The 9,670-nt window shown below is 37.7% G+C and overlaps 1 protein-coding gene across 1 annotated transcript; it reads left to right on the top strand.

Moving 5' to 3' along the window:
* Positions 1-1,587: 1,587 nt before the first annotated feature.
* LOC107903302 (ethylene-responsive transcription factor WIN1) lies at positions 1,588-8,685 on the top strand. The gene is made up of 4 exons (XM_041093056.1): positions 1,588-1,879; positions 2,301-2,410; positions 2,492-2,731; positions 8,240-8,685. Exons 2-4 carry the CDS (start codon positions 2,331-2,333, stop codon positions 8,520-8,522), a joined length of 603 nt encoding a protein of 200 aa, XP_040948990.1. The 5' UTR covers positions 1,588-1,879; positions 2,301-2,330; the 3' UTR covers positions 8,523-8,685.
* The last annotated feature ends 985 nt before the right edge of the window (positions 8,686-9,670 follow it).

Genomic DNA, 9,670 nt, shown 5'->3' on the forward strand with positions numbered 1-9,670 from the left:
AATGTATTTATAATGAATTAACTGACATATGCCAACGCCCAAAGAAACAAACTTTAATTTTTCCGACGAGTTGAAGGAAATAATAAACCATTTGCCGCTTCGATTAAAATTGAAAATATAAAACCTTGTACAGTAAAATTCAATTTTGCACAGCCGGAAAGAAAGGTACCCCTCAACTGCATCTTTAGTTTTTATGGTCCTTGAAAACTTTTATCACATTAATGCACTCGTTACGTTTCATTCTTAAATGACCTCTTTATGGAACAAACACCCTTTAACATCTCTTTCGCCATTGCTGCCAGAAAGGTCAAAATACGCCATGAATGCAACAGTAAAGTTTATGACACAAAAACTTGCATCCCCTTGAATCACACTGTACAACTCACGACAGCCTTGGTACTGAAGCAAATGCTTAGCTGTAGCTAGTCAATGGCTCGATGACAAAAAATGATTTGGTAACCCAAAAGGCACCAACCCGGGGGGGGGGGGAAGAAAATAAAGGACCACAGGCTGCACATGGGATAATTAAACAACTTACGATTTTATCTACGGAGGTGTTTCAGTTCCTAGGCCTGAGGGGCTGGGCTGAAGTTGATGCCTTTGCTCTAATCTTTGACATTTCACCATCTACCTGTAATGGTGGTCCAATATTATTTTCCTCATCATCAATATTGTAACTGGGAGGAAGGAGCCCAGTTTTCATTGCTTCTCGCACACCTGTCTCATCACCATTAGTGTAATAATAAGCTGATACTGCTTTCTAATGTAGCCGCTGGGTGTTTCATGTTACAATATGAAAGGAAAGACTAAAATCCTATACTTCATCTTCTTCATTTATTTTCTGTTCAGATGTCAATTTGTATTAACTATTTCGTAATATCTTTATTTATACTTTTTTTCTTTATATTAATTTAATGTGACAGAGTTAATTTAACATTAACTCTTGAATCGAATTACAAAACACTAAAATTTAGTGTGAAGTGAGGATTGATTTCTTTCTAGGCTACAATTTTTCTTGTGATGTTCCATATAAGATTATTGTTTTATTATAAAAATAATATTAAAATAGATGGTAATTCAAATTTTCTTTTAATGGCCTTGTACTGGTGAAAAGGGAAGCTCAGGAAAAAAAAATTGATTGATAATCTCCGACCTAATTAACTCTTTGTATTTGGGTGTTAGTGATTGAGATTCAGCCACGACATGCATTCGTTACAATCGTGAAAACTCATATACGTCAAAAGGTGACCACATTAGACTTCTTCAACATAGGCCATTTAAGCTCCATTTCTTCTACTACAAAAAGATTATTGAAGTTTTAAAAGCTGTCACTAGGAGGAGGTAAGCATCTACTCTGGGAGTTGGTTTAAGAGACTTCATTTAGCTGCTTACATATATCTAATCTAAGCACTTCCACTTAAGATCAGTACCTCTGTTATCAATAGCTCTTTGAGCCGAAAATTTAGTTTTCTTAGCTTATATATATGTATGGTCTTAGCTATATGGATAAGCTGCTAATAATAGCATTAATTATAATATAGAGATCAGTTCAAATTCTATATAAAGAGTAAGACTGGCCAAATTCTAAGCAGATAACACAGAATTTGGTGAGAGCGTGGTGAGTAATCAGTTTCTGATCATCAAAAAGAGATATTTATTACATCAAATCATCTCATATATAGATTTGCAAAAGAAAAAAAAATTGGGGGGCAGGGGGGAGGGTCCTTTTTTGAGTTTTGCACTAAGAATCCTTGTCCGAACAAATGAAAGCTGATCAGTCGGTATTTTTCCCAGCAATTGATGCCGACACAGTGTGTATTGGTTCCTTTGGAACTCTTTGATTTCATGATCATTGGGCCTACATTAATAGTTATGCCATGTAAAGTTCATAAACTCCCAAGATAGATTGCCCAAAGCATTAGTTTACTAGATATATAATTACCTTTTCTTTAATCATTATTCTGCATTAATATTTTTAATGGTTTTAAAAGAGTAATCATAGATTGAGTATTTGCCAATGAAAAAAAGGTTGTCCCGTCATTATTTTCTTTAAACTACATATTGCATGGGAAAGCAAAGGGAGTCGTTTGATAGGTTCTTTAAGGTTTTAAAACAAAGGTTTAGGTGACGATGCTAATTGCCAGCTACATGGTACAAGCCTTTTACTTGGCCGACAATTCATCTTTTCAGTAAAAAAAGCTTCTCCATATATACTATATATCCCTCATTCTCTCATCAGTTCTTATGTACTTGATTCATCTTCTTCTCTGAACCTCCTTTTTTTCCTGTACCTGTTTCAGATTCAAATACCTGCTTTCTGTCTCCAAATTATGGTGCAATCAAAGAAGTTTAGAGGTGTCAGGCAACGACACTGGGGTTCCTGGGTATCTGAAATTCTCCATCCGTTACTGTAAGTAAGCTTCAAGCTTTTTCTCAGTGTATTCAACATCGATTTTCTTGTATCTTTTATGGTATATATATTTTGTTGCAGAAAGAGAAGGGTATGGCTTGGCACATTCGAAACAGCTGAAGAAGCAGCCCGAGCTTATGATCAAGCAGCGATCTTAATGAGTGGGAGGAATGCAAAAACCAACTTCCCCCTATCACAAACAGCAAATGGAGACCCGGAAGGCAATGAAAGTTCCCATTCATCATCACCTCCAAACGAACTATCTGAACTTCTCCATGCGAAGCTTAGAAAATGCAGCAAGGCACCGTCTCCTTCCATGACTTTGTTGGGAAGAAACCGAACAACCGAAACAAAGCGAGAGCACAACCGGTGTTCTTTCTCTCCTTATAACTCCTGTCAAAAATTATGGCAAGCACAATAGCACAAGATATGTTCTCTAGCAACCTTAATCAACCACAAATCAACTAATGCAACCACAACAAAAATAAATAGAGACACCGATATTTTTACGTGGAAAACCCCTTTAAATCAAGGGTAAAAAACCACGGGACTTTAGAGTCCGATAAAGAGGTCTACTATCATCAAATGTTCTACTACAAGATCACAATATCAAGCCTACAACAAGCATTCAACTCCGACAAGGCTAACAATATGTAATCTTTAGCAAAAGAGAGAAAAATGAGAGAACATCACCAAAAACGTAGCTGCTTAAAAATGGGTATTTCCGACGCTACAAGACTCGGATGAAAAATCCGACCGTACAAAGTCAAGAACACCTTATCGCCTAGCTGCTGTCCAAAAATCAGCTCAATCGAACCACAGATGAACCTTCGATCGAAGAGTTGATCACTGCTGCACCAAACTTGAAAAACTGAAATTTTCTTCTCTCTTTCTCTCTGTTTTAATTTGAGATATTTTTTTTTTGCTCTACTAAAATTTCTGCCCAACACCCGTTAAAAACCCCAAAATGGCTTTTGACAAAACCAAAAGAGAAAGACAAAACATTATGGCAGAAACTATGGATTTCCCACATAGTGGGACCCATACCCAACAAATCTCCCCCTCCAACTATGTGGGGAATGCCTCCATGCCGGAGGTCAAACAACATGCTTCAAACTTTCCTCTTGGTAAGGCCTTCGTCAACATATCAGCACCATTATCATTAGTGTGTATCTTCTCAAGCTCTAACAGCTTAGCTTCAAGAACATCTCGTATCCAATGGTACCTCACATCAATATGCTTAGATCTAGCATGAAAAGTTGAGTTCTTACCAAGATGAATAGCACTCTGGCTATCACAATACAGGACATACTTCTCCTGAGTAAAACCAAGCTCATGCACAAACTTCTTCATCCAAAGCATCTCCTTACACGCTTCGGTTGCTGCAATGAACTCTGATTCGGTGGTGGACAATGCAACACACTTTTGCAATCTCGATTGCCATGCCACAGCTCCCCCTGCATAAGTGATTAAGTAACCTGAAGTAGATCTCCTCGAGTCAATGTCTCCGGCCATGTCTGAATCTGTATACCCAACAAGAACAGGTTTCTCATTGCCGAAACAAAGTTTCATGTTGGAAGTGCCACGAAGATATCTCATAATCCACTTCACTGCATTCCAATGCTCTCTGCCTGGATTAGAAAGAAACCGACTAACTGTACCAACGGCATAAGCCAAGTCTGGTCTCGTGCAAACCATTGCGTACATCAAACTACCCACGGCTGAAGAGTAAGGAATTTTTTGCATCTCTTCCTTCTCCTTTTCTGTGGAAGGACTATGCTTAACACTCAATCTAAAGTGCATAGCAAATGGAGTATTCACCGCTTTAGCTTTGTCCATACTAAACCTTTGAAGTACTTTCTCAATGTACCTCTCTTGTGATAACCATAATTTCTTGGCCTTTCTATCACGTGTCAGTCTTATGCCAAGAATTTGCTTTGCTGGCCCCAAATCCTTCATTGCAAAGGATTTACTCAACTCTTGTTTCAACTTCTCAATTTTAGAAGCATTCTGACCAACAATAAGCATATCATCAACATAGAGCAAAAGAATAATAAAATCATCACCAGAGAATCTCTTAACAAACACACAATGATCAGAAGTAGTCTTCTTGTAGCCTTGCTCCCCCATAACAGACTCAAACTTCTTGTACCATTGCCTTGGAGCTTGCTTCAAACCATACAAGCTCTTCTTCAATCTGCACACATAGTCCTCTTCCCTTTGTGCAACAAAACCCTCTGGCTGCTCCATGTAAAGCTCTTCTTCCAAGTCACCATGAAGAAAAGCAGTTTTCACATCCATTTGTTCAACCTCTAGGTCATAACAAGCTGCCAAACTCAGTATAGTTCTGATAGAGGACATCTTCACAACCGGAGAAAATATTTCTTCAAAATCAACCCCCTTTTTCTGAGTATAACCCTTGACAACCAATCTAGCTTTGTATCGTGGAGATGAAGACTTCTCTTCTTGCTTCAACCTGTAAACCCACCGATTCTTCAAAGCTCTTTTGCCCTTAGGCAGTTTCACCAATTCAAAAGTATGGTTCTCATGCAAGGATTGAAGTTCGTCTTTCATCGCTTCAACCCACTGATCTTTGCATTCACTCTCCATAGCCTCTTCATAACATTCAGGTTCTCCCCCGTCAGTCAAAAGAACATATTCATCAGGAGAATACCTGACAGAAGATCGTCGATCTCTGGAAGACCTTCGAAGTGGAACTGCTGGTGGAGCTATAGGTGCTTGTTGTTGATCATTCACAACATCATCCATGGGAGTATCAAAGTCACCTATAGTCTGATGGTCACCACTAACATCACCATGCACATTATCCTGGATAGGATCTGGTGAAGAGTCTAGGGGAACTGGATTCACATCGATCAAGTCACCACTACCTTGTGAATCCACTTTCTCCGTCTTATCAATGTCATCAATGGTCTGATCCTCAATCAAGACAACATCTCTGCTTCTCACGAGTTTCTTCTGAACTGGATTATAGAGTCTATAACCAAACTCACCATCTAGACCATAACCAATAAAAATGCATTGTCGAGCCTTGGCATCCAACTTGGATCTTTCATCCTTTGGAACATGAACAAATGCTTTACAACCGAACACACGTAGGTGATCATATGACACGTCTTTACCAAACCAAACTCTATCTGGCACATCACCTTTCAAATGAACACTAGGAGACAGATTTATCACATGTGTCACTGTATTCAAAGCTTCAGCCCAAAATGATCTTAGTAACTTTGCATCTGACAACAAACATCTGACTCTCTCAATCAATGTTCGGTTCATTCTTTCAGCTAACCCATTTAACTGTGGAGTCTTTGGTGGTGTTCTCTGATGTCTGATTCCCTGTCGCAGACAATACTCATGAAACGACCCTGTGTACTCGCCACCATTATCAGTACGAATGCACTTCAACTTTTTCCCAGTTTCCCTTTCAACTGATGCTTGAAACTGTTTAAACACCTCAAAGACTTGATTTTTAGACTTCAAAGTGTAAACCCATAGCTTTCTTGAACAATCATCAATGAAAGTCACAAAGTAAAGTGCACCCCCATGTGATCTTACTTTTATCGGACCACAAACATCTGAATGAACCAACTCTAGCAACTCTGATTTCCTATAAGGAGGATGGCTTCTAAATGAAACTCTTTTCTGCTTTCCTGCTAGACAATGAGCACAATTCTTCAGTGTAGCATTCTTTAAACCCGAAAGTTGATTCTTCTTCGCTAAACAGCTAAGCCCCTTCTCACTCATGTGACTGAGTCGTTTATGCCACAACTCAGTTGAGTTGTCATTCAGTGTCACATTCACCGTCTCTCGAGAAGTCAAAGCTTGCATCAAGTACAAATTTGAGCTCTTCTTTCCTCGAGCCACAACCAAGGAGCCTTTAGTCAGCTTCCACTGCCCTTCACTGAAGGTGTTACAGAATCCCTCATCATTAAGCTTTCCTGCAGAAATCAAATTCAAACGGACATCCGGTGCATGTCTGACATCCTTGAGAGTTAACTTTGTTCCATTGTTACTTACCAAGCTAACATCTCCCATACCAATAACCGAAACCAAACCATCATTACCCATCTTCAATACCCCAAAATCACCAGGAGTATAAGATGTGAAGAATTCCTTCCTCGACGTGACATGAAGTGATGCACCAGTATCAATCACCCAACTAGTCTCGTCGCATGCTAGGTTGACCAAATTCTCATCACAAATAACTAACAAATCTTCACGAGTAACAGTAGCAACACGCTCGGATTTTTCATCGTCATTCCGGTCGTGTTTATCACCACCACCTTTGTTCTCTTTCTTCTACTTGAAGCAATATTTCTTGATATGACCTTTCTTACCACAATAATGACACTCAAGATTCTTGTATCTCGATCTTGACTTGCTTCGGCTTTTATCTCTACCCTTTCCATCTTTGTCTCTGTTTCTCCCCCTGTTCTCGATAACCAACACCTCGGACTGTGATGTAGAACCCTGAGATCTTCTTCTAACCTCTTCATTCAACACACCACTCTTAGCCAAATCCAAAGTAATAATACCCTGTGGGGCAGAATTAATGAGTGAGACTCGAAAGGTCTCCCAAGAGTCTGGTAGAGTAGCAAGCAACCAAAGTCCTAAAATCTCGTCATCAAATTTGACACCCATACCAAGCAACTGATTCATCATACTCTGAAATTCACTAACATGGTCAGCTATAGACATTCCTTCTTTATATTTCAGCGCCATCATTTTCTTCAGCAAAAATAACTTGTTATTGCCCGACCTCGAAGCTGTAAGCTTTCAAGCTTCTCCCACAATGTTCGAGCATGTGTCTCCTGATCAATGTGATTGTAAACATTTTCTTCAACAAATTGCCGAATAAAGCCACACACTTGTTGATGCTCAAATTCCCATTCTTCATCACTTTTCGAATCGGGTTTTTGAGTAGTAAAGACCGGAAGATGCAAAGCCTTCACAAACAACAAGTCCTTCATTTTATTCCGCCAAAGTTGATAATTTGTGCCATTCAACATAATCATCTTGCTCGTATTAATTTCCATAATTATCTGACACAATAACCAAGCTCTGGTACCAGTTTGTTGGGAAGAAACCGAACAACCGAAACAAAGCGAAAGCACAACCGGTGTTCTTTCTCTCCTTATAACTCCTGTCAAAAATTATGGCAAGCACAATAGCACAAGATATATTCTCTAGCAACCTTAATCAACCACAAATCAACTAATGCAACCACAACAAAAATAAATAGAGACACCGATATTTTTACGTGGAAAACCCCTTTAAATCAAGGGTAAAAAACCACGGGACTTTAGAGTTCGATAAAGAGCTCTACTATCATCAAATGTTCTACTACAAGATCACAATATCAAGCCTACAACAAGCATTCAACTCCGACAAGGCTAACAATATGTAATCTTTAGCAAAAGAGAGAAAAATGAGAGAACATCACCAAAAACGTAGCTGCTGAAAAATGGGTATTTCCGACGCTACAAGACTCAGATGAAAAATCCGACCATACAAAGTCAAGAACACCTTATCGCCTAGCTGCTGTCCAAAAATCAGCTCAATCGAACCACGGATGAACCTTCGATCGAAGAGTTGATCACTGCTGCACCAAACTTGAAAAACTGAAATTTTCTTCTCTCTTTCTCTTTGTTTTAATTTGAGATTTTTTTTTTTGCTCTACTAAAATTTCTGCCCAACACCCGTTAAAAACCCCAAAATGGCTTTTGACAAAACCAAAAGAGAAAGACAAAACATTATGGCAGAAACTATGGGTTTCCCACATAGTGGGACCCATACCCAACAGACTTGTCTAAGGCTTGACACCGAGAATTCCCACATCGGGGTGTGGCAAAAGCGAGCAGGGAAGACCTCGGATTCCAATTGGGTAATGACTGTCCAGTTCGGAAAAGGGAATGCTGAAGCTTCCGCCAAGGGTTCCAATACCCAGGGACCCTCGGCTAGTAGCGAAGTGAGAGGAGAGATGGATGAAGAGGAGAGAATTGCACTACAAATGATAGAAGAGCTGCTTCATAGGAACTGTTCTTCTTCATTTGGTGTGGCAGAAGAGGAGGGTAACTTGTTTGTTTAGTCCTTAATTTTCTTAAATGAGTTAAGAAGTCCATGTGTTTATAGGATACAAAATATCATGTCATTCATGGGTGAATTTATACATAAAAGAATTTCAAGTATGTGATAGATTATAATTATAGGTTTACAGAATATAGAAGGTGTCAGTTATGTTTACAAGAGACGGAAATAACTTAATCATATGATTACACTATTTCTCATATGCTTACTCTCTCCACCATACTTTAATCTTTTTGTCTTTTTGAATCTTGACACTCCATCTATTCATACCTTTGCTTTTTGTTTTGTTTTTAAGATTTTATTGCTTTTTAGGGTAACCAAATGCTTTAACTTTTTATTTTAATTATGTGTAGAAATTTGCGGTTTAAAAAAGCTTATGGATGTGTTCTAATTTTCATGATGTTTATTATGATCGTGGGATTTCTTTTCAAAGAAAATGATGTTTGATTGACAAGCAAAAGCAAGGCAAGCTTCTTTAATTAGATTGTAATTGTTTCCCTTAATTAAAGCTTGGATGTCTTAATCTACTCATCCATCATTTACTTTTCTATTTAAGAGTTAGAAAAATTATGAACAGTTTTAAATTTTGTATCAATTTTTTTTATTAATTTGGTGCCACGATTTAATTGAACACCAATTTAATTAAGAAATTATTAAAATTTTATATAATTTAAATTATTATAAAAATCAATAAAATTTCAAATTTAAACCCAAATTATTATAATTTTAAATATTAAGTTCTATTTCGCTTTTATATAAAATTTTAATTTACATAATCTTATCTCATTCACATTGTAATTATAATAAATCATTATATACCTGCTGATACCCTGATAGTTTGTGGATTAAATGGCAATTTAATATTTTTTTCATTCCTAACAATCGGTCTTACTTCTTCTTCTTCTTTTTGAAATTATCCTTATATAATATATATATATATATGTGTGTGCGTGTGTAGGGATTAATCTAAAAGCCTATAAATTATATGATCTTATGTGAAGAAAGCTTCATACGAAGCTTATTAAAGCTATAATCTTGGTAGCAATACATGACAATATCATCACTTCACTTCAATGCCACAGTTTGAGGCACTTAAAATGCAGAGGAGTTGGGTCGCTAACTCCTTCCAATATTCAAAATCTATAATAA

The sequence above is a fragment of the Gossypium hirsutum genome, chromosome D05 (assembly GCF_007990345.1).
Source record: "Gossypium hirsutum isolate 1008001.06 chromosome D05, Gossypium_hirsutum_v2.1, whole genome shotgun sequence".
NCBI classification, from domain to species: domain Eukaryota; kingdom Viridiplantae; phylum Streptophyta; class Magnoliopsida; order Malvales; family Malvaceae; genus Gossypium; species Gossypium hirsutum.